This window comes from Leuciscus leuciscus (genome assembly GCF_965113295.1).
Source record: "Leuciscus leuciscus genome assembly, chromosome: 18".
Lineage (NCBI taxonomy): Eukaryota > Metazoa > Chordata > Actinopteri > Cypriniformes > Leuciscidae > Leuciscus > Leuciscus leuciscus.
Window position 1 is genome coordinate 9,615,842 of NC_138742.1, and position 25,503 is coordinate 9,641,344.

General features: G+C 39.2%; 2 protein-coding genes across 5 annotated transcripts in view; one reads left to right on the plus strand and one right to left on the minus strand.

Moving 5' to 3' along the window:
- LOC309481339 (tubulin alpha chain) overlaps window positions 1-25,503 on the plus strand; it is a 267,267-nt gene that overhangs the window by 121,073 nt on the left and 120,691 nt on the right. The gene's annotated exons all lie outside the window — the stretch shown is intronic.
- Window positions 4,466-25,503, minus strand: part of rarga (retinoic acid receptor gamma a) — a 52,695-nt gene continuing 31,657 nt past the window's right edge. For 2 of the 4 annotated variants that reach the window (XM_082146212.1, XM_082146213.1), the window contains 8 exons: window positions 13,861-14,009; window positions 12,784-12,925; window positions 11,587-11,646; window positions 9,170-9,333; window positions 8,165-8,341; window positions 7,856-8,060; window positions 7,531-7,689; window positions 4,466-6,650 (listed from right to left, as the gene is read on the minus strand). In XM_082146212.1, coding sequence (XP_082002338.1) covers window positions 6,295-6,650; window positions 7,531-7,689; window positions 7,856-8,060; window positions 8,165-8,341; window positions 9,170-9,333; window positions 11,587-11,646; window positions 12,784-12,925; window positions 13,861-14,009 — 1,412 coding nt within the window. In that variant the 3' untranslated portion in view covers window positions 4,466-6,294. The remainder of the gene's footprint in view (window positions 6,651-7,530; window positions 7,690-7,855; window positions 8,061-8,164; window positions 8,342-9,169; window positions 9,334-11,586; window positions 11,647-12,783; window positions 12,926-13,860; window positions 14,010-25,503) is intronic. The other 2 variants (XM_082146214.1, XM_082146215.1) reach the window with 1 other exon arrangement.

Here is a 25,503-nt window from a genome sequence, read left to right on the forward strand (position 1 = left end):
GACACAGCCTAACTCGAAGTTAGCTTCACTTCCTGTCTACAAAGATACATAGAAGTATCCTAAGCATAGATGTATCCTTCACTGCCTTTGATATCCCACAATCCTGTGCGTACTATTCTGTGACAGTTGAGCTACAAAAATAAAGTTGGTGACTGAAAGTTGAGAAACGTTTTTCACTTCTGATGTTATTTCTAGCCAGAAATTACTATTAGGAAAAAATTCTATAAAAAGGTTATCGTCTTTCTTAACCCTACTTTTAACCCCTGGTAAAGGAACGTTTCACACATGTAATTTAAAAGGACCACTTCTTTTGCGGTGTTAACTCCGCATTGTGGTGCCAAACTTGTACACTGTGAAAAGATGAGGTGTTAGACGTTAATGTTACAACTAGATGCTTAGCAACCGACAACCAATCATATTCAAGCGCTTTGGGCAGTCACGGAAACACTGCGCCATATAAACAGTCTTTTCTGCATATGATAGGAAAAATGTCAAACGGTGATGGAAAACGTGACTGTTTCATTCTTACCTTTATAGTTTGAAAAGTTGATATTAGAGTCAGCAGCAATGTGTAATATGCACAATATTAGAGCCTTAATGTAAACAGGTCACTTGCTGCGTTTGTCCAGCCAGTGACACTGGCACCGCGAATATGCAAATACGGACGTTAACCCAGGGTTTAGGAATGTACAGTGTGAAACATCAGCTTATGAATACCCAGAATGAATTGTTAACTCCAGGTAAATTATGAGCAGTGTGACCCTAACCCTAACCCTAACGTGAAGCAAGATAAAACAGGATTTCGTTTACCTGGGGTTTACAATGACCCAGGGTTAACTATTTCAAGTGTGAAAAGCCCTAAAGGAGCAGAGTATATACCTAATATAGATAGACTTAGCGGTGGATCAGTGAGCAGCCACCTAACAACCAGCTAGATGATCTTAGCGTCGAGCTAAAAACTATTCTGAATACCTTAGCAATTGCATAGCAACACCCTCACAACCACCTACTGTGACTGCCTGGATCCTCGATCTGAGAGAAACAACAAGATACTGCAAACATAAAACTGACTTTGCTCAATACATGCCATTGATTGTTTTCACAATACATAACAAAATGTTATTTTTCCCAGACACCTTATTATAGCAGCTTTGATGATTTGATACAAGCCTGTGTTTTTGTCACTATTATAATATATTGAGAGCAATATATAAAGCACACGGTACAATTGTGTAATTGTGACTTTTTCTCAAAATGAATACTTCACTTCTTATTTTTGCAACGTACTTTCTTTAAAAAAGTAGTTTTACATCTCACAATTACTACAGTATGATTTTGTAGACCAACATAAATTCAGTTTTTATCACCCACAAGTCACATTTGCAAAATATAAAGCTGGAATTATGAGACGGTAAAGCTGTAATTCTTTGTATTCAAGATTTAAAGTCATAAATAAGAAATAAATTCACAGATTTCAAGTTGCAGTTGATGTGAAATGTGAAAATGCAATTATTTTTAACATTAGGGTGAATTTTATTGTATAGGGGATACGAAATGGGGCAACAATCAACCATAATTCATCCTTGCAAACTCCATGGCAGCAGGTTTTGCCAAGGCATGCACAACTCAGTTCTGTTTATTTTTTTTAATGTTTCATTGATAACCATTTAAATGGCTTTAATCAGAATGAATGGATGAATCTCTCCACATGTGCCTTCTTTGTTGTTTTTGTAATTTGAACAACTGCAGCCTAGACGTTGCTCTCTCCTTTTATTATTGCTCTTTTCTCCTTCATTTAACTCTCATTACTCTCAGCACTATGCACTGAACACCACAGGAAGCAGAGCATGTTTGCCATGGATAGAAAAACATGTCCTGCCTCTTTAAATCCATCACCTCAGCCTATCTGCCTTGTGTTCCCATGGCAACATCTCATTGGGATTGGATGTATGGGGTCCTTGTAAACCAGTGTATAATGCATGGGCCTTGTTTTTAATCTTAGCCCTAGTTTATTGATCCTTTTAATGAAACTTAATTATAGTAATCTTTTAATTAAGAGTGCCATAGCCCTGTTTACTACAATACCCTTGAGCTATGAATAAATAGATTTGTATATTGTGAGCCCCTTTGTGCTCTTTACAAATAAAGTGGTCAAGTCTGAATCCCTCAAGTACTGTGTCCATGCATTAATTCAAATACATGAATGCATCCATATGGACTTGTGCTTTATGGGTTTTGAGAATATAGAAGCATGCATAAAAAGGGTGTGGTCATATGTCTATGATCTCCATCATTCAGGTAATCACTTACAGATACACCTGAACAGATTCAAATTTTTCTTGGTATTATAATATGGAACCTTTTATATTATTGAATAAATAAAATATGCTATCCATAATCACTTATGGCTGGTAAAAAAAAGACTACATTATTTTCACGTTATTTCAGGCTAATGTAACCAATTAAAAATATTTAACATGTTATATATTTCTTTTTAATTATCACATAATTATCTAAAAGATTCAATTATTTCTTCTTAATGAAACTAAATTTCACAATAACCTCTGCTCATTATGTCTCATGTCTAAGTCTTTAATGCTCCTGTATGAGTAATGCAAGGATGTTTCTTTGTCCTCGGATAATTACTGTATGACACATGCAGACAAATGAGGGCTCACTGGCAGGATCCATTAGTTTTGGTCTCAGTAGTGTTTGTGTGTGGTTAGCGTTTGATAAATTATAGTTCTCTAGCCAGCAGGGTCATTAGAGCAAATCTGTGGTACGCCATCGCCCTCTGTTGGATGAATTAACGTAATTGCTTGGGGATTTGGATGTTTCTTTCCTCATGTTTCACACACCTTGTTTCATTGTGAATAATGTCAGCTAAAATTCGGCCATCGTTTACTCACCCTCGTGTCGTTCAAGACGAGTAAAATTGTCTGGAAAACACAAAATAAGCTGCTTTCCTTTTTCCTCCGTAGAACAGCGTGGCCGGGGCCTGTCAAGTTTGAAAAGGGACTGAAACATATAAAATATTATGAATATATCCCATACGATTAAGCCACTATATTTCAAATCTTCTAAAGATAATTATAGTACTGTGTGAAGAAGTACAGACCGAACTTTGAGTCGTTATTCACATCAAAATCTTCCTTTGGCTGCAGCTTTGTTTCAGGATCTTCTTCCCCGCTTTCAAACATAATGCACGATGACGTGTAGCTGATTGACGTCATTAACGGATTTTCAGACCCGTCAGATAAATGGCTTAATTTAATTTCACCACACATTTTGCTTAGATTAAACCAGTTTTGCACTGTGATATTATTTTATATAGCTAATATGCAAATTGGGAATTGAGAGTATATTAATCCTATTGATTCGAATCTTTTGAATCAGTTCACACAAGCCTCGTCCAAGGTTCATCCCTGACTGTGCAGTCACTACACGGCAGTCAGTTGGCGGCAAGTTGAATTAAAAGTCCTTTTAAAACTTTTTTTAAAAACGAAATATATACATTTAAATGTAAGTTTTATGTATGTAACTCTTTCCAAGCTTTCTGTGTTTTCACTGTTATACGGTAGGGGGCGCTATTACACAAGAAAAAACAAGCAGAAACAAGTGATAGCATTATGTAAGCGTAAACAATAAATAAGGTTGATAAGCAGATGCAAACCTTAATCGTCAATATTAAACAGCATATAAATATAAACTGCCTGATGTTACCGAATGAAATGTCAACCTACGACGATCTATGGGACTGTGCAAGCTTTGGGGGTGTTGATGAACTGTACTCCATCTATTTAGCCTAATCTTTGACAAAAAACGCTATTTTCTCAGCTTTTAGCTCAAAATATTGATTTTTATTAATTTTACCCACATTCAAGTGTTGATAAAAAAAATTATTGCATGAAGCTAGAATAAATCGAGTGTTTTTAAGCAGAAGGTCTGTTCTTTCTTTTGAAAGAAATACTGCATGTTCAGGTATTCATAGAACAAAATATTCTGAGAGCCAACTTTTGTGAAAATGTTAAAAAATGCTGGCGGGGAAAGAGTTAAATATATATAAGTATGTGTATTTATTTATACTCGATTACACATTTTAAATATACATTTAGATAAAAGGATTTTCAACGATTGGATGGACAGGCGAACATTAAATTGTAATGTATTATACATAGTTATATTTTGTAATACAACTGACATAAATTGAAGCTAATTTAAATATTTCTATTACACGCAATACAGTTAAAAAAATATTTACATTACTTAGATTAGAACATTAATGAGAATCACAGGGCCTATAATGTGGATTTTAGGGTTAAATATCTTTTTGAGTGTCATTGGCAGTGAAAGCGCATGCTTGTCATTAAATGATGACAGAATTTTAATATTTGGCTTAACTATTCCTATAGTGTATACTAGATTAATTAAAATACTGTAAATGAATGGCAAGGAGAGAGTGAAAGAGAGTTTCTCAAAAAAAAAGTTTATTGTGCCTCTTATTGTTTATATGGCTTTTTATATAACAATTTGTTGAACACGAACAAAGGACTGACAATACATTAGCCAAGTTGAGAGAACAAGAAAAATATGACAAAGAGTTAATCTCAACATTCCGCTTGCTATACGTGTGGCTGTGGCGCAACTCTGAAGGAGAAGAGGTCAGTATGACAGCTCACACACTCTCTGACAGCACCAGCGTGATGACATTCATTTAATAATGTACTACACTACAGCTTATTGAGTGCAGCCATCCTCACATTCAACACACAAACACACGCGCACACACACACACACACACACACACACACACAGCTGAGTTCTGGTCATAGTCGTATTGCTTGACTGAAACTGATACCTTTTAATGTTCAGTGGCACACGACCACCAAATTGCATACTGTGTGTTTTTGGCAATAAAATGGACTAAAATATTAGATAAAATTAGAAAAAGAAAAACCCACCAAATCTATTTCTAAGATGAAGATGAAAGTTCTGTAATGACTGTGTAAGATACACAGAATTATTTCAGTTCATGGTGACACGGCGGGATTTCTATAACCTAACACATAAATATTGCCTGTTTCTAGTCTGTCGCCAGACAGCAAGCGTTTGGTCCTTACAGAGATGCCCTGAGTCTGAATTTCATGTTCTTTCTTTTTTATAGCAAGAGTTCTGAATATATGTAGTACAACAAGCATGCTTTTCAAGTGTGTGTGTGTGTGTGTGTGTGTGTGTGTGTTAGTACAGGTATGCATTTCATCATGATGCATGAGATTCTGAAAATCGTCCAGATGCATTTGTGTAGCTATCCTGAATTATCGTCTAGGCCGATGAGGTCAAATCCCACGATGACACGTGCAACATTGTGCTCGCCGTTTTTTAATTTGACTCGAGTGCTGCATAACTTCAGCCTGAGCGCTCTGAGTGAAACCGGTCCAGTATGACATCATGTGCATGATGCAGAGACTTGAAGGTAATGGACATGTGGAAATGGGCTCCCTGACAGGAGTCGAACCCTACAAGCTGCAAACTTTGGCACAGACACACCATTCAGTTGGCAGCGAATCATATGACGTAATGAAAGCCGATACGTAATGGCATTCCCCTAAAAACACGGATCATTCGACGGGAGAAACCCAGCCACTGAACTGATTATCAATGACATCTAACGCTGAGCCAAAGTGCCCAAGAACCCAACCAAGCAGCTGGATAAAGACTCAGCAGAGGTCTGCCACTTATAGCAATCCGATTATCTTTCTGTAGGTCTGCCCAGGAAAGCTATTCCAAACAAAACATAACTAAGAAAATAGAATACAGGACAAAAAAAAATATATATGAAGGTATATATAGATATGTATGAGCTTATTCATAAAATGTAAAGAGAACAAACTATCTCAAGGCTGAAAAAGTCAAAATGATATTCGAAAGCATCATTATCATCAACAACAACAACAACAGAACAAAGGATAAGCATTTTCAGTTTTCATCCTGTATTTTCTTTTGAAAGAACTAGTTTTGAACCCGTTGAAAGTCAGCTGTTAATGGTATACGTCCATTTGGCTTCTCCTTTTCAAAGCAAACAAACAAGTTTTATAAAAGCGGCAGTCTGAAAAGCCAGTTGTTTTGTCTTTCGCCTTTCCTCTCGTTCTGCGGGAGAGGTCCTGAGAAGAGGTTTATTTATGTGAGTTTCCTCAAATTGACTCACTAATGTCTCTCATCGTTGACCGAGTGGCCTGAGTTAGGAGTGTCTGTACAGGTAAGGCTCTGCGTTTGCCCTGGAACGAGAAAGCTTCCTCATTGAGCTCTTCCTCCATGGCTCTTTCTGGACACATCCCCATTGGGTTCCTGGCCGGCCCAGGCCTCTCCGTCACTGTCTGTGCCCCTCTCCTCCTCCCCGTCGTCGTCATCGTCGTCCTCCTCCTCCGGTGAAGGCTCGCTGCCGTTCTCTGTGGCCCAGCTGTCGTCCTCGTCCTCCTGCTCTTTCTTCATAGTGAGCAGGGCGGGTGGAGGAGCGGGTGGTTCGGGCTCTGGTTTCTTCTCTGTGGACTCGGTCTGATCCTCGAAGGCCTCTGGGTTTTCCAGCATCTCTCGGATGAGAGGAGGCATGGGGCCTGGGATCTCCATCTTCAGAGTTATGGCCCTTTCTGCTCCTGTTGTACACAAACAGTTCTTGTCAGGATGGTGTAATCTACATAATTAGTAAGAAATAAGGTAGCGAGTGCAAAAAGCAGAGAGTGAAAGCCTATTCAAACTGATTTTCACACAATTTTTTTGTCGACAATTTTCATTGATTTACTTTGGACCCCATAAGGTACAAAAACTACTTTTTTCCCTACAATGTAAGTTGATTTTTATTCTTTGCTCTATGATATTTACATGTGCACGACTGTTCAAAAGAAATTAATACGTTTATTCATCAAGGATGCATTCAATTGATAAAAAGTGACAGTAAAGACATTTATAATCCTACAAAAGAATTCTATTTCAAATAAATGCTTTTTACTTTCTATTCAAGGTTCCACTAAACATTAAGCAGCACAACTGTTTTCAACATTGATAATAATAAGAAATGTTTATTGAGTGCCAAATCAGAAAAGAATTTGAATGATAGTGTACATATATATTATGTATATTGGATACTATTTTACTTCCATTGTTCCATTCCAAGAGAGTAACAATCTGTTACTTTTTTAGCAGTGTATTTGCCATTAAACCATGAGTATTCTGTTATCTGTATTGTCAAATGAGTTGTATTTTGCATTGAGGCAAGTCAAATCTTGCACTGAAGCATGTGAATGAGCCTGGCCAGGTGCATTTTGCTTTTGTTTAAATATGCAAACTTTTCTCAGAGGCTCGTACATATTTGCATTGCCCTCTGTGTGAACACCATTGGGGTGCAAAACCACTGTCAATACTGTTGGCACTCTTGGTATGAATATGCCGTAAGTTCACTATTTAATTTAAAAAGCAGCCTTTGATTTTCATTAAGATTTACATCTAGTAATGCTATTTTTTGGCTAGTAAACTGACCCTTGGTGCTGATGCCACGTAGATCAGTGATCTTCATCAACATCCGAGGGAACATGTAGGGTTTGTTGGGTCGGCGGCGGCGTGCATAGATCTTCAGAGCCTCCAGCAGGGGCTCCTGCAGACGATCTACACGCTCAGGCTCCTCAAGATCCATTCGGTCTGCAGAGAAAGAGGTTAATATCAGTATAGTAGTGCCACCATACATTTTTTAGGTGCTAAAAACTAATTCTGTATACTAACTCAATGTATGTTATAATGAGTACACTTTTCCTGTTGCTTCAACTAGATGGCATCAGTGTTGCAACAAAATTGCTTTGTGTAATACCTCCACAAATTAGGCAGATGGCGCTGAGGAGGCCAGTTTCTGTATCATCCATCTCAAGGGGCAGAAGCTGACCAGCGAAGGCAAACACCAGGTCAGTGAGCGGGCCGAAGCCAGCATTATGCATCTGAGTCCGGTTGAGGGTCAGTCCATCTGAAAAGGTCATTGTGTCCTGGTCCGGTGTGTATCGTGTACAGATTCGCAGCATCTACAAGAGACAGACATATATATGAGGTAAAATATTCTGTTAATGTGACATTGTAGATGCATAGTCTGCATCAAGGTGAGTTTCTTTAAGGAGGGCACACATACTAGAATGTCCAGGCAAGCTGATTTAAGGAGGGTGATCTGATCTGCGATGGTGAGGGTGGTGAAGCCCGGAAGGCGTTTGGCAAATTCCACAATTTTAATGATGCACTTGGTTGAAAGCTCACTGAATTTGTCCCATAAGCCCAAGTCCAGCTGAACCCGGTGGTCTGAGCTTGAGTTCTGATGAAAAGAAAACGAGAAGAGGAGGTTAAAATATTAATGCATGAATATTTTGATGTCACCATGGAATCAAAACTGACTATTCTTATTTTTTTATGGAATATTGTAGTACTTATGATTTGTTTGTGTAGAAAAAGTATTTTTTTAATTCATGTGCCCTCATTATCTTTAAAAAAAAAAACTTCCCCTCCCTATTTCAGCAACATCTCTTCTCTGATGATGTGTTTACTGGTATGAGGGCGTCCTACATTTATTTTCTTGTTCAGGAAGCCATTACACTGAGATATATGTCACAATAGAGAAAAAGACTGTTGCAACTTCCATTTCATGCCGACTTTATTAAAAAAGAATCATATACTCATTCTCATGTCATTCCAAAACCATTTGACTCATTCTCCCATGGAACACGAGTTGAAAATTTGCAGAATGTACAAAAAAAAAGTGAATTTCCATCTGTTCCTCACAACTTAGAACTTTAAAATACTTTGAATACAGCACATGAGTTATGTGGCCCTCTTTTATGAGTTTTATAGTTCTTTTTTGTGCGTGTCATTTTGGAGCTTGATGGCCCCGGTGCCTATTTACATGACTCACAATGAAAGACTTTCAAGAAAAAACTTCAGAAAGAACTTCACAGAAAAAGTTTGGAACAACATAAGATTGAGTAAATGACCATTTTTATCTTTTGGGTGCACTGTTCCTTTAAATTAGGTTTTCAATAAAGGAACATGTTTATCACACTACATCTGACATGGTCAGTTTACACCGCTATAAATAAATTCCACATTCCATTGCTGACAGATTCGCTCATTTTCAGAAAACACTCACTGTGGTGTATTTTCCCAGCTGGCAGAGTGAAGGGAAGGTCTCTTGATGTGCTTTGCTCACTTTGTTGACCAGCTCCTCCAATTCCCCACTCAGCTCGTAGCTCTCTGGCGGAACGACCTCATCCTTCACGTCCTTCTTCTTCTTATTTCGATCATTGCGCACAGCTGAAAGTCACAAAGAGAGGCTCCTTAATACTTCTACAGTGATTCAGGTTCACTTACAAACTGCCAAACTATGATCTTTGCACTTGGATGTGCAACCTAGTGAAACTTTACAAAGTGATGTGCCAGAAAAAACATCAGATGATTTAATCGGGTTTAATTCCTCAGAATGTCTGCAACACATTGCTTAATATACAATTATAAGGAGCAGGATTTTAAACTTGCTAACCAGGCACTCAGCAAAACAAAGTGACCAAAAAAATATAAAAAAAATGTCTTGTTGGCTGACTACTGAAAACATGTCCAATTTACATTTCACACCAAAAATAAAATAAAATAAAAGCATATTTCTTTTTTTTGATTCTATAAGCTATTGTACCTTTCATTACTGATTTTAATTTTTTAATACTGTACAATGACTATTTTAAATCATGTATTTAAATCATAAATTAACTAAATTAACAAAAACCAACATGACATACAGTCTTGGTCAGAATTATTGGTACCCTTGGTAAATTTGAACAAAGAGGCCAGTGAAAATAAATCTGCATCGTTAATCCATCTAAACTTTCATTTTAAAAATAAATCACAAAAATCTAACCTTTTGATTCAGGGGGATCTCAATACACATTGGCCACAATCAATGGCACCCTTTTATTTAATACTTTTTGCAACCCCTTTTTGCCAAGATAACAGCTCTGAGTTTTCTCCAATAATGCCTGATGAGTTTAGACAACACCTGACAAGAGATCAGAGACCATTCCTCCATATAGAATCTCTCCAGATCCTTCAGATTCCCAGATCCATGTTGGCATTTCTTCTCTCCAGTTCACCCGACTCATTTTCTATTGGGTTCAGGTCAGGGGACTGGGATGATGGTCATGGCAGCTTCATTTTGTGCTCAGTGACACATTTTGATGTTTGTATTGGATCATTGTCCAGATGGAAGATCCAACCACAACCCGTTATAAGATTTCTAGAAGAGGCCATCAGTTTTTTTTGTTTTGTTTTTTTGTCTGTTGGAATTTGATAAAATCCATGATTCCTTGTATCCGAACTAATGTCCAGGACCTCCGGCAGAAAAATCGTCCCACAACATTAACGATCCAGCATTATATTTAACCGTGGGCATGGGGTACTTTTTATCCCTGTGTGCACCAAACCCATCTGGTGGGTTTGCTGCCAAAAAGGGCTTTTTTTTGTTTTGTTTCATCTGACCATAGAATCCAGTCCCCTTTGAAGTCTCTGTCGTGCCTGACAACGGAATATGCTGGAGTTTGTTTTTGGATGAGAGCAGATGATTTTTCTTGAAACCCTCCCAAACAACTTGTGATTCGGTGCTGTTTGAATTATTTATTTATTATTATTATTTAGGCTTTCTGACCACAAGATTGAACTATTTTCTGCAATTCGTAAAGAATTAAGTAAGGTCCGCAAAAAAAATCTGTGATCCTTGGAGAGTCTTTGGCCACTCAAACTTTCCTTCTCACCGTGCATTAAGACGATATAGACACACTTCCTCTTTCGATATAGATATAGAAACACTCTTTCATAATGCCATAATTCCTCTTCCTCTTTAATCAAATTTCTAATTATTGGAACTTTTTAATTATCGCCCTGATGGTGGAAATGGGAATTTTCAATGCTTTAGCTATTATTTATCTTACAGTCACTTTATATTTTGTGAAGTTCAACAATCTTTTTGCTGCACATCACAACTATATTCTTTGGATTTACTCATAGTGATGGATGATTAAGGGAATTTGGCCTCTGTGTTTCCTCATTTAGATTCCTGTGAAACAGAAAGTCATGGCTGTATAATTTCATGTTCCTAGTCACCCTGGTGTGAAAAAAAATATTCCCCAAAGTATATGGGAATATACTTCAGAGATATTTTACTCATAACAATTTCTAGGGGGGTACCAATAATAATAACTGTGGCCATTGTGTATTCAATTATACATTTTTTTCATAATGTGATTTTTTTTTTACTTCAATGAACGGTTCGATTTTTGTGCATTTTTTTAATGAAAGATCAAAAGGATAAACAACTCAGATTTATTTTCATCACCTGCTTTGATCATATTTACCAAGCGTGTCAATATGTCTGACCACAGCTGTAAATAACATAAACATAAATACATAACTGCAACAGAAAATGTGATTTCTTGTCATAAAAATGGCACTAAAAATGGGCTCATATATTTACAAAAAATATACTTTCATTGTATAAAATTCATGTAAAATATAATTTACTTTTTTCCATTGATTTTGAGGTGATGTTCTTGACAGGTTTTGTAAGATTCATCTTGTCACCTGTTAGAACAAACTCAGTTTAACTTGGACAGCATTTATCACTTGGGCCCTGTCCCAAACGGCACACTTCATATGCACTTTCGGTCTTGTGGACTCACAATGGCTGCCGCGTGCGCGTGTCCGTTAAGTCCATGAGACCTTAGGGTGTCCCATTTGTCATTTTAGGTTTTAGAAAGGTGCTCGCGAGCCCGATGCACACTTTTGCCGAGCCCGCACAGTCAAAGCGGCGTTACGTCCCTAAAGTGCGGACTCGAAGGAAGACCGCGAGTGCCTAGAGTGCCATTTGGGACAGGGCCTTGTTGCGTTATCGCATATCTCCAGATTAGGATACCGAATCCTAAACGTAATCACTAATACATGGAAAAATTACCTCAGATCGGACACTGTGGGTGTTTTGGTGAGTTTGACCCAAGGGAGAGCAGCCCTGCCAACCCTAAACCCCCTCCTCTCTTTCTCTCGCACCCCCCCCCCCCCTCCCTCCCATTCTTTCCTTCCTCTCAGGATATCCAGTAATAGCAAAAGCACAATGTGATCCCGGCCCCTACACACATCCCATACATATAAACGCACACATACATGTCCCAGTGGACACATAGAGAGCCAATGTGCCACTCTCCCCGTGACATCATCGCCGTGACCCTGGCAAATGAACAAACACATGCCCCAGACTCGCTCTTTCAACCTCGGGCTATTGTCTTTGTTACAACACAAATCTGTTAGTGCCAAGTAATAAAGTGACTAGAGGAAAGGCTACCAAAGAAATCACACCTACCGTGGATGGATTGATGTGGGTGAAATTGCAGACACGAAACCCATTTGTGAAGTGAGCATTCATGTTGAGCTCTAACCTCTATGCTAACCAGCTTTATTGGTTTGTGTTTGAACTTTCATTTCTCTTTTGTGTTTTCAAGTGTCTCGACTGGCTGTTTACAGTCATCTACAGTTTGTTTATGCCAGTTCTCCGGGTCTCAAGTCTCATGACTCTAAATTTGTCTGTGTGTCTCTGGGTTGTATGTCTAGCCTATATAAGTGTGTCCCCGTCTGTCTCCTGTCCCATCTCTATATTTGTGTTTGTGTATGTGGGTCTTGGCCGAAGACCAATAAGCTCACGTGCTTGGCAAAGGCCTGAACACTCACCTTCCTTGGACATGCCAACTTCGAAGCACTTCTGCAGCCGGCAGTACTGGCAACGGTTGCGTGTGACCTTGTTTATCTGGCAGTTCTTGTCACGGTGGCAGGTGTACACCATGTTCTTCTGAATACTGCGACGGAAGAAACCCTACAACAGACATCCAAGAGAGAGAGAGTGTTAGTAGGTCAGCTGAAGAGTAGGTCAACCACCTTTCCTCTCCTATCATTTCTCTTATACAAGCTGTCAGTATATTGTTTAAAGTTGCTGATTCAGAACTGTCTTATGCTAGTGACGTAATATTGCTTTTGTTATATAAATGGTCAAAAATCGGAAAAGTCAAAGTGATGAAACAGCCCTTATACCTAAATATTTAAATACCAAAAATGTATCATTACTTGCTGCAAACAGCTTACCATTGGATTAAAGAAACTAACTGGGCATGTTCACACAGAATGTGTTCTTGCTTCCGTTAAATTGTTTTTGTATGTAAATATTTGCTTGACGTTTTGTTTTTTTCAGTGTTTTGATAAGATGTCGTGTCAAGTCAAATGTTTTTCAACTTTTAACTAAAATAGGTCTTGAGAAACTTTTTTGAACACATCATTTTATTACATTTAAAAGCAATAAGTTGCTTGAAGCCTTCACCATAGTTGTATTTCACCACACTGGTAATTAGTACAACACATATTGTACCATTTAAACATAGTAAAAAGGACTATTGCATTGCCTCTCATTGCTTTAATGTAGTTCACATTACTCATATTACATCACATTACATCACATAACAGTTCACATTATGCTGATACTGCACAACTGTATCCTTTTCAAGTGACATTTTGTGTTTTCATAAGCATTTTTGCTCCTTGCACTACAAGTTCCTCAGTCAGTCTTAGTTTCTTGCTGTTGACACGTGCGAAAATACTTTTTTTAGTATTTAAGTATTTTTAATGTGCGAGAGATGAACCTCCACGCTTCTCTGTATTTTTCACATTTTTGCCAAACATCAACACAAAGTGTCTAACAGACTCATGAAAAACATGAGATTTGCCAGGCCACGGGACGATGGGAGTTCTGCTGTTTACCTTGCAACCCTCGCAAGAACTGACACCATAGTGGTACCCAGAAGACTTGTCCTGGCAGACGAAGCAGGGCTTGTAAACACGAGGCGGAGGTGGTGGAGAAGGGGAGCTGGGCACCATCTCCTCCGAACTGGTGCTCTGGGTCTCCACCGCTGAAGAGAGATCAACAGGAGAGAAAAGAAAACATCAGACGCTTCGCTTAATCACATCACTTCACACTATTTACACAACACAGGAGGATTTAATGAGAGGGAGATATTAAACGCCACATGGAGAGAAGAAAAGATTCTCCCGTGAACCTTTTAAACCGTATCCGATTTCAAAGACCCATGAGTGCTTTGAAAACCATCATGATTCCTCGCTAAACCTTTTTCATGATGCCCCCGAGCAGAAACACACAAGGCGCTACCCATCACTGCTTTTTAAATCTGTTATTGTATTAGAAGCATCTGCCAACTAGGTAAAAAGTCAAATCTAGTTAACATGTCTGTAGAATTCATCTCCCTCAAGTTCCGCCCCCCAGCCTACCCCGTCCTTAGGGGGTCAGGATTTTAGGGGATTAGGCTGGTGATTGACACTGGAATGAAAAGAAAACACAAACAGTTTAACACTAGCCGACAGATAAGCGGAGCCGATAAGACAGGTTGCTCATCTCTGTCACATAGCCTGGAGGAACAACTCCACCCTGCACTTGGGGTCTTGCACGCGGGACGGACTAGTGTCTCATGTCACACTAATTCTGATGTCAAGCCTTACTGAAAGTCATGACTTTGAGATATCACATCAGATCAAACCCTAAAATACTTTTTCCACAACGAGAACAAACTTGAACTGAATTGAGTTGAATGATGACACTGTCTTCTGTAGCGCTGCTTTATAGCTGAATCAAATTAGTTTTAAAATTGCTTTGAAACAATCTGTATTGTATAAAGTTCTTTATAAATAAAGGTGACTTAACGTGACTTTTTTACACTTGGTCAGTCAAAATCCAAACCCTCAGCCCCCGCCCCCACCCTTGCCATCTTTTGACACACAAAACCCTATTTTTCTCTTGTTTCCCGGCCTTAAATTCCTCAGTGCAGTCCTGCTAGGTTTTAATAGAGGCCCCTGCTCGTAAGCTAGGCCTATAAAGGTGGTCTCATGGCTGGACTGGAGGCCCTAGCCCGGCTGGCGGGGTCTTTATTAAGACTCAGACACCTCGGGCTGCCATTCACACCACCAGCTGTAGCCTGAGCTAGTAAAAAAAAAAAGGCCCAATCATAAAAACAAAAAATAAAAAACAGGGAGGCTCTAAACTTCTAACTTTTATTGCCCCACCTTCTTCAACTACCTTCAATGGAAAGCCTAAACTCAACCAACAACCCCTCCCTCTCCGTCCCACCACAGGGTTCAGCAAAAACCACCAGCTTGGCTTTTTACAAGAGTTTGGAGACTTCAAAAGAAGAAAAGGGGGGCATAAAAAGAGGAATTTGATAGAAAACAGAAAAAGGGACGAGGGTGGAGGGGGAGAACGAGGAGAGGCGAATAGTCCTATTTAAGGTCGAGCTCACATACAGTAGGGCCTTCTGTTCATGGCCATGGTTACAAACAAATCACTTATTCTTCAAGTGAGAATGAGAAATACACAAGCTTTCTGAGTATATGATGTAGTAATAAAAGCTAATTGCATTTGATCTAGCAATGTGCATGACATTTTCTTCCCAACTATTGTGCAATGTCAAGTTACTTATTTTTTACTGCTCAATTTTAAAATGCGCAAGAGGAATTTTGTCAGAATAAGATCTAGCTTAGTTATTTCATGATTTTGGGAACACTAACTAGCGCATTAATATCACAATGAGTGAAAAACGAACGCAAAAAGGCTATCAAAACACAATAGGTCACATTAACGTTATAATTCCTGTATAAACCCCCAACATGTATGCTATCTCAACACAAACGTGTTTTGAATACTAAGTATATGCTTTGAAGTAAATGTTGCACAGCAGGATCAATGCTCTCTCCTGAAACTAGCGTGAACTCATTTGTTTATATAGCAATACTGGCAATATGCTGGTAATGACAAGCGCCTGAAAAGAACCGCAAACTGCATGTGGCGAGAAGAAACGGCTACTGATTGACACCGTCTGAGTAGCTAGGAGTAAAAAAAGAATGGGAGGGGGATAAAAATCCATCAGGATCTCTCAACAACCCGAGACGGTTCCTGCCGTAAAAACCCCGGTCGCTTTCCCTCCCTCTAACACCTCTTCCCAAATATCAGTCAACACTTCTCCCAGGGTGCACAATGGGATGGGTTCTTGTGTCAGCCCGGAGGCCCTCTCTGCTAAGCTCTCCTCTGTTAGGGAAACAAAGCGCTCTGAAATGAGAGGCCTCCTTATCAGCTCTCCAGCCAGGGACTTGATTTGCATCACAATGCGAAGGCAGAGGGCGGATGGGTGCTGATGGAGGGACAGGTAGAGGCCGACTGCAGTTATCAGTAGATGCTGCTCATTTCCTGCCTGGTATTGTGTTTCTGTCCTGAACTGGTCTTTCTGTATCCTCTGTACATAGGTATTCCAGGTGGACCTTCCTATGCTAATCCCAGTGTCAACCTAGACAAAGTGCCCCTGTGGTAGGAAAACAGCCATATCTACAAGCAGATAGACACACACACACACACACACACACACACGATGATCATATGCTGGCAAAATATGTACACATACACAAAACAGGGGTGTTTTGCAAAAAAACTGCATTTAAATATTTATATCAATAAATATTTATTTGTATTACTAAAAGTATAGATTTATTTCTTTTACATTTAAAATATTTAGTAAATAATAATAATAATAAGTCAAGTCAAGTCAAGTTTATTTGTATAGTGCTTTTCACAATACAGATTGTATCAAAGCAGCTTCACAGTATTAAATTAAAATAATACAACAAAGTTTGTTTCAAGAGGAATTTATTGATTGATAAAATTAGATTAAATATCCCCAAAATATCCCCAACTGAGCAAGCCAAAGGCAACAGTGGCAAGGAACCGAAAAACTCCATCAAGTGACCTAATGGTGTCCTAAAACTCCATCAGGTGACCTAATGGAGAAAAAAAACCTTGGGAGAACCCAGGCTCAGTCGGGGGCCAGTTCTCCTCTGGCATTTGTGAGCTAGAGGCCGGATTGTAGTTTGATCTGTAGGATTATATGAATGCCTGGCATTCATAAAATATAATATATAAGCAAATACTATAAATAATAAAATATTTAATATTTATTAAAAAAACTTTTAACTGTTAAATTAATAAAATAAAATAAAAATATTAAGAAAAATATTATCAATAACATCTATATTTAGGTACACCGAAGAAAATCAGAAATTGCCAGTCAATTTCACAAACAATTACAAAAGAAACAGCAAATAACACTAAATTAAATGTGAAATTTTGAAGTAGAAAAACTTGCAACTTCAAACTTGGTTACACTTTATTGGTTAAGGTGACAGTTACATTGTACTTACTCAAATAAGTACTGAGTAATATTAATTAAGTACATGTACTTACTATGGAGTACTTACTCAAATAAGTACTGAGTAATATTAATTAAGTACATGTACTTACTATGGAGTTACGGTTAGGGTTAGGGTTTGGTTTAGGGTTAGTTACTTGTTATTATGCATAATTTCCTGTTATCATGCATAATTTCCTGTTATCACTATAGTAAGTACTGTACATGTAGTAACGTGCAATTAAGTCACCTGAACTTTTACAGGTTAAGAACTAGTGGGTGCATGCATACAAACTATAAACATTTATCTAGGTTCAAATCCATTTCCTAAAAAAACGACTTTGGTAACAATAAACAACTTGGGTTAGCCTCATGGGTAACAGGAAGCGAGCTGTGACCTTGAGTTTCTTTATTTTGGTTCAGTCTAGAAGTCTAATAATCACAAGTATACAAAAAGCACAAAATAACAAGTGTCAGCTTCATGTGTTTTAAGTATTGCAACACTACTTTTAGCTGAGCTGCATATGACGCATTGGCTGCGGAACAACTATTCTTTCACAATAGAAGAGCAGATTTTGTGTACGTGACTGAGGGTGTGATTGAATCTTCAGTGGAGCACTGTTCCCAAATCTAGTCTTGGCATGTGAGCGTGTGTGTGTTCAGTTCTGCATGGGCGCCCGTCCAACGAGTGTCTCTAAAGACTCCCATTTGATTTGCAAATATAGTTCTCTGCGTCTCAATTCCTCTTAAGTATTTCAGCGTGTTGGGCGTGTATTTGCGTGTCGCTCGCTTTGCATTTCTCAGAACATAATCCTGCTTCCCTCCACTGAAAGCTCCATGATTTTGCTTCGCCTCAAATTACAACCCCATACCACAGAGTTGGGTGGACAGACTGCTTTGTTGTGCGTGCAGCCAGTGCAGCAGACGGGCCACAGATTGGCCAGGTTTTTTGGAGCGGTGTGATTGATAGACTGACTGGCAAGGCCCCCTCTCTGCGAGCGGTGCCTGATGGGCAAGGACACACAGTCCTCCTGGCTGCCAACTTCCTGATGAGGGGAACCGACCATGGCTCTTTCTCTGCTTCTGTGTCTCATTGCTCACGGCTTCCTGCCATCACCCAGATCCTCCTCACATGCTGTTGTCATCGTACCACCTTATACTACACAACCTCATTTCCTTCCTCTCCACTGCATCACTGTTTCTTTCCGCTGGATGTATTCTCACTGATTGCAGGCTTTATCTTACCGCAAGCTGTTTTTCGACATTTCTAAATTCACAAATTGCAGAGAGTATATATATATTTTTATGTATTGAGAGAAACAGCCATTTAAACAAAGAATTGAACTCCAGATCCTATTTTGCCATTTACTTGGCAAATTGACTTTAAGACCAAATAATAATAATAATAATTTAATGCTAATGGCTAATGGAATATGTTTTTGAACACGAAAAAAACTCTTTTTTTTTCCTTTTCTTTTTTGGTAAATTAAATTAAAAGATTTGAAGTGCTGAGAGGAACAATTGTTCAAACAAAGATTTGGACAATTTCCAGATAATATTTTGTCAATTACTTGGTAAATGGCAAAATGATACATTTACTAACTAAACTAACAAAAAATTTAAAATAATAACGTTTTTGAATGCAAAAAAACTCTCAGTAATCAATAAAAAAAAAATTGGTTGATGCCAATAAGCTGGTTGATGCCAATTATTTTCATGTAAATAAAAGACATAAAAAATAACTAAAAAAGAAAAGACACTTTGATGTACTGAGAGAAACAATCATTCAAACAATTTCCAGATATGATTATTCCATTTATATAGCAAACTTACAAAAAAAACAATGCTAATTGCACCAAATAACACCAAAAAATCCATACCCTCCCTAATCGACAAAATAAAAATAAAATTCTGACCGAAGCCAATAAGCTGACAATTATTTTTAAAAATTGTTTAAAAGACACTTTTTATGTACTGAGAGAAACAATCATTCAAACAAAGATTTGAACAATTTCCAGATTCTATTATTCCATTATTCCAAAAATGTATGCTAATGGAATGTTTTTATTTTTGAACACCAAAAAATCCATACCCTCGCATATCGACAAAATAAAAAATAAAATTCTGACCAATGCCAATAATAAATAATTGTTAAATTAATTCATTTAAATTAAACTGAAAAAAACGTCAATTTGGGGTTTACCTACCTCGTAAAATTACTTAGGGAGGCCAGTTTTAAAAAATTATGTCTCTGCACAACAGATGCGGTACAACATATGTGTTAGTTATGGAGCTGAGAGGTGTGTGTGTGCTTTTATTAAAGGTGCTGAGCAGTAGCAGTTGCTGTCAACAGCTGTCTGTGAGCTCATTACCTGATCTCCCCCTCCTCTCCTCCCCTTTTTCTACTTTTTTACCTCTATCCTTCCCTCTCATGTGCTTCATCCCAGGCCTGTAAAAAAGGAGGAGTCCTTCCTGTTGCAATAAGGCCCTTTCTGAAAGGAAGCCCTGTGATAAAACTGGGCTGCCATCCAAGAGATGGCTCAGAGGGAAAGACAGAAAAAGAGAGACAGAAAGATTTACATGCTCCCCAGACTGGACAAGGCTGGAGGAATTTACACCCTCATGTCATAACCAGCACACAGGCATGAATACATACATGAAGACATATGCATGCAGTTAACATTCTCAGTCATCGAGTTGGCCAGGATTAGGTCTTCTGTAGGCCAGCGCCATCACACAAGGTGAGCAAAAGGGCAGCAGGTATGAGCAGCCTTCTTCGCTGGGATGGTTCACTCAAAAATGAACAGTCTGTCATCATTTACTCACCATCACGTCATTCCGAACAGGTATGACTGGAATAACACTTTTTTGTTGTTTTTTTTGGGTGAATTATCCCTTTAAACTTAAACTACCCTCAATATGTATTCAATGCTGACTTCCTACATGGCAGCATCTCATAGATCCCATTTAAGACTGTCTGGATGAAGTCTGGATGAAGGTGAGCCAGCATTTGGCCTGAATGACCCCTGAATGAGTGGCGCTTACCAGTGATGCGCGGGTTGATCCGAAATGAGCGGGTGCCTGCGGTCACCCGCGGTTACCCGCGGTTACGAGTCATCCAAAAATATTTTTAATGATATTCGGGTCGCGGTCGGTCGGGTCGTTTGAAATAAAGATGCCAATTAAACCTTTGTAATTGATATAGTACTAGAGAGCATATGAGCGGAGTGGAGCGGTGAGAATCTCCGCTCATCGCTCACGGAACTGTCCACCCCTCCGTTCCCCCGCTCAAACATCAGGCCGCTCCGCTCATTATCGCTCAGCGCTCAACGCAGTTTGCTCCGCGCTCCACCAAAATCGCCCCCCGCTCGCTCCAAAAAAGGAAAAAAAATCTACATGTATATCACTGTTAGCTTAGACCACAGCCTTACCTCCTAAAGAACTAATGAGCAACAACAACATTTTTCAAATAGAAATGTTTTATTTCAAATTAGGCCTAGGCTATAAGGAATATAGCCTACACAAAGTCCTGTAAAATTTAACGAATAAATGGGCCTAATAATATAAATAACAATTATATAAACAAAAATATAGCCTACATAAATTTTTTTTAAGTAAATTTACTATTAGGCCAGAATTTTGATAAGTTCACTTTTGCGCAACGCACACGATTACAATTTAAATGGGCTTATATCCATTGTACACATAAACTGCTGTAAGTTAAAACGAATAAATGGGCCTAATAATATAAATAAAATTTATATAAACAAAAATATAAAAAAATATACATAAACGTTTTAAAAGTTGGCTAAATTAACTATTAGGCCAACATTCTTATAACTGAACTTTTGCGCAGCGCGCAGGATTAAAATTGAAATGGGCTTGTATCAATTGTTTGAATATTACGCTATATTTAATTTACACTTTGTTACAAGTTACCGTAGGCCTATTCAATTTGCTAACCTTTTGCTTTCTTTCCAGCGTGTTCAGATAGCACACTGCATGTTTTCGAGAGATGTGTCTTTTTAGATTCCAAAATGAATCTTTACTGACTGAAACGATGTCTCCACATTCGTTTTCTTCTACCACATTATAGTTAGTTTAATATTATAGTGTAACCTACCTGTATGACTTCTTATTTTCCTTTTTGAAGTAGCCTACTTTTTGAACTCCATTATTGAGCCGAGTTTTGACTGAAAATAGAATCCATCTTGCAGTCATCAACTGAGTCAGGCTGAGCATGCTTCAGAATCGTGGTGTGCGCGGAGCGAAATTGGAGCGGGAAATAGGGCGACGCTCCATCCTTTTAAAAATGCCGCTCTGCGCTCTGTCCAAGATCCGCCCTCTCGCTCCCGCTCCACTCCGCTCACATGCAATTTTCTATGAAATACAGTACATAGGCCTGCTACACTTTATTGGCTGAATAACTGGCGCGAAGGCACGAGCTCAGTCTGCAGGTAGAGATGGAGGCGGCAAGAGAAAAGGTGAAGACTGGGGAGTGGAAGCTCCGCAAATACAAAAAACAGAAAGAGCAAAATGTGGGAGACATTTGCCGAAATAATGAAAGATGATGACCAAAGTGTTGGCTTTGTCATGTGTACTTCTTGCTATGCATTTACTACTTTTAAAAAATGCGGGTCAGGAAGCGGGTCGGGTACAATATTTTCTTCTTTTTTTTTTGCGGTCCGAGTTGCGGGCGGGTTAGTTGAAAACGTCGGTCGGGTGCGGGTTGTTTATACATTGACCCGCGCATCACTGGCGCTTACACATCAATGGACTCAGAGAATCAATCGCCCACACTTGAGTCCTTCCTGGATTACAGGCAATCAGACACCCTTTCAACTATGGCTTACACAGATAGTGGTCTCTCTATTATACCAAAGATGTCTTTTTTTCTGGTCTGGTAACCAGAAGGTTGCTGGTTTAAGCCTCACAAACTCCATTGATTTTCTACTTGGATCCATCATGCCCTTGAGCAAGTAATTTAACCTTGGGTTGCTCCAGGGGCTTGTCTCTATAATAAATGTAATTTGCAATATGTAAGCTGCTCTAGATAAAAGCATCCACTTAAAGACTAATTAATTAAAAATAAAAGTTTCAATTAGAATCAAAAAGGTTTTTATAGCCCAAAGCCAAAGGGAATCCTCCATAAAGACCTTTTTAATTCCCTAGGCCTTTAGGAAGCCATCTATTCTGTGTGTGTGTTTTTTTCAAAGAAACTATAACCTACTAGAAATTGTTTTAATCTCTAAAGAACCATACAGCCAAAATAGTGCTGGAAAAGAACAAATGAAGAGTTTATTGACTAGTTCCAAACACAGCCCGTTTAGTAAACCATTTGAGGGACTTTTGTCCTATTCCTCTAGTAGGACTCCATCCAAACAGACAGTGAGGGGTAATCAGCGCACAAAGACCGGGAATGAAGGCCTGATTCAGACTAGACAGATTTCTGGTACAGACATCCAAATTTGCAACTTCACTGAATCTCCAGCACCCCTACCAGGCTTCATCTGTGCTGTCAACCCCTGAGTGAGAGTGTCTCCTCTAATTCCTCTCCACTCCAATGGCTGGATGCATCCTCCATGGACACAGCCATTGATCAAGCCAACAGGCAGCGAGACAGCCTCATCTAACCATTATCTTTGATCTTCTGGTCCTTGAAGACTTCCTCTCACCATCTGTCTGTGCTCACCTGCTTTAAGACGGGCAACTTAGCTTGAGTCACAGCCTGAAGTGTCTCTCGGCTCAGAACTGGGGCAAAGGAGCTCCTTGTTTGGCCATTATTGCTTCCTTCCCCAAACAATAGAAACCACAAAAGTAGAAGCAGCCAAATTACAAAGACTGACACCTCAATCCTACAAAATTAAGTTTTGGAGTAAACTGCAGAAGTTTTGGACTTGCTTGGGTTTCAACAAATTGTCCTGATGCCTAATTTGCAAGCAACTTGTGTAGTAATTGCATAGGCTCAATCCTAAACTTTGTTTTGCATAAGGAGTGGGGCCCAACAGAGTTGTGGCTTCCTGCTGCCTGAATTATTTGCGGTCGATGCTCATAGTAGCTGAGGGTTTCTTGTGTATAAATACTGGCTCTTTCACTATCAGTCCAACAGCCTGGCACACTTCTGTTCTTTCAAAGGGCGAGTCTGTGAGAAACTTCTGCTTTGACTATAGGGGAAATTACAATATGATGTGTGCTTACGTTAGTGGAATTTTTCACTTTAGTGTGGCAGCACGCCTTCTGTGACTGCCCAAGATGTCAGGGCGTGGATGGGCACACTTCGTGGAAACTGGCAATTGCGAAGTTTCAGATCAACACTGCGTGCGGTTTGATGTCCTCTCGAAACCCCGGAGAGCAACAGACAGATCTCACCCGTAATCGTGAAGGATGTCACCTTGAGAAACAAATCTAAACCACAATGCGCTTTTTATTTAGAGCCAACACAGCTTTTCTAAATGAAGCGTAGATCAGCCGATCCGTAGACATCATCCACCAGACAGACGGTGTCGTCTCTGCTCATACTAAACACTGCGCTGAGTCTTCAGACAGCAGATGATCGTTTAAAAAGATGGATGTGTGGGGGTAAAGTACAGATGGTCTGCCCTAACAAGCATCCTTGAGCTCTTGTATCCATTTATCTTTTATGGCTGATTTAGGATGGCCCTTCACCTCCATCTGCATGTACACGTAAAAAAATTAAATAACATAGGATGCAGTGTTGTGTTCAAAAACAGCTAGATTTTGACCAGGGGTTTTGAAACCTGTTTTTGCGGTTTATAAATTGATATGGTGTCTTAAAAAGTGGCAAAAGAAGTCATTCTGACAGAAATAGTCTTAAAATGTATATTCAAAGGTGGTGAATTGGTAATTCAAGCTGTGTTTTGATGGCAGTAGAGATGGTGCTTTGAAGCGGATGAATTTAAAAGGGAAACTTCTTTTACCCTACTGACAGTTTCAGCATGCTAAACCACAGCACATAAAATCTCAGAGGTGTCTTAATTCCCCTTTAAAGCACTGCAGATTAAAATACCAGAGCAAAAACAAAAAGTCTACATTAACTCAGTTAGTGAATGACTAGCTGACCAGCCTTGCACATCCCTAGACCCATCGTACAACAGGATGTTTTTGTGTGAGAAGAGCTAATAGTACATGAAACCACTGATAATATCAGTCTGAAAGTATTGTTATCGCTTTGTAGGGTTGACAACAATGTGCAGATTTTCCCCAAGTATCAAAAAGCATAGAGATAACATTGAACAATGAAATAAGACTCAACACCAGAATCAATGTCTCATGAGAAGCATCACCTCATCAACAGTGCTGCTAGACCCTCAACCTGATTCTCATTTTAGATAAAACCAATGATTAACTGACGGGGAGATTCTACGGCTACCTCTGCAGATAAACATTGGGGGGGGTGTTGAGCAATATTTTCGGCTAACATTTTCACATAACAGTGAGCCCTAGTAACGATGGAGCCAAGCCGTCAGTCAACAACACACTGGTAACAGAACTTCTCTCCTCACACTGAGCTCACACATGGTTTCAGACTGACAAAGATCCTGCCAACACCTCGCCTCCAGAGAGAAACTGCCAACCAGGCACTGGAGCACTCAGTAAACATCCACTAAATCATTGGACAAAAGGGAGGTGATGTCCAAACTATGACAGCCATTGAGCCTCACCCAGAGTTTTCAATCCCATGATGCCTGGCCTTGTTTGTGTCTCTCAGAGACCCATGAAAGTGAAGAGGAAAGATTAGCTAATTAGCAATGCTTCCTGAATAGAACGTGGGACAAATTTGGACTGTGCAATGGCGTGGCTTGACCGTCGAGGTAGTCCTGAAATCTACAACAATGTGTTGAATTCACCCTAATTGTTTGAACCAAACAGAACCATGAGCTTGTTTTGGTTCTATCAATTACACTGTCTCAACATTTCACACAAGGTCTAAAATTCACCCATCCCTCAAGCAGCGTTAAACAGTCATTGTTGCTGTTCTACGAGGCGGATCTCTCTTATTTACAGTTCCTTGACCCTGCCGGGATATTATAAACTGCCCTTACAGCAGCAAATGGATTCCAGCGGCACACTGTGGAATCTCAGCGGCCACGTCAGGCCTCCTCTCTTGGGTTTGCCTTCAACTCCCTCTTAGACAGGGTTC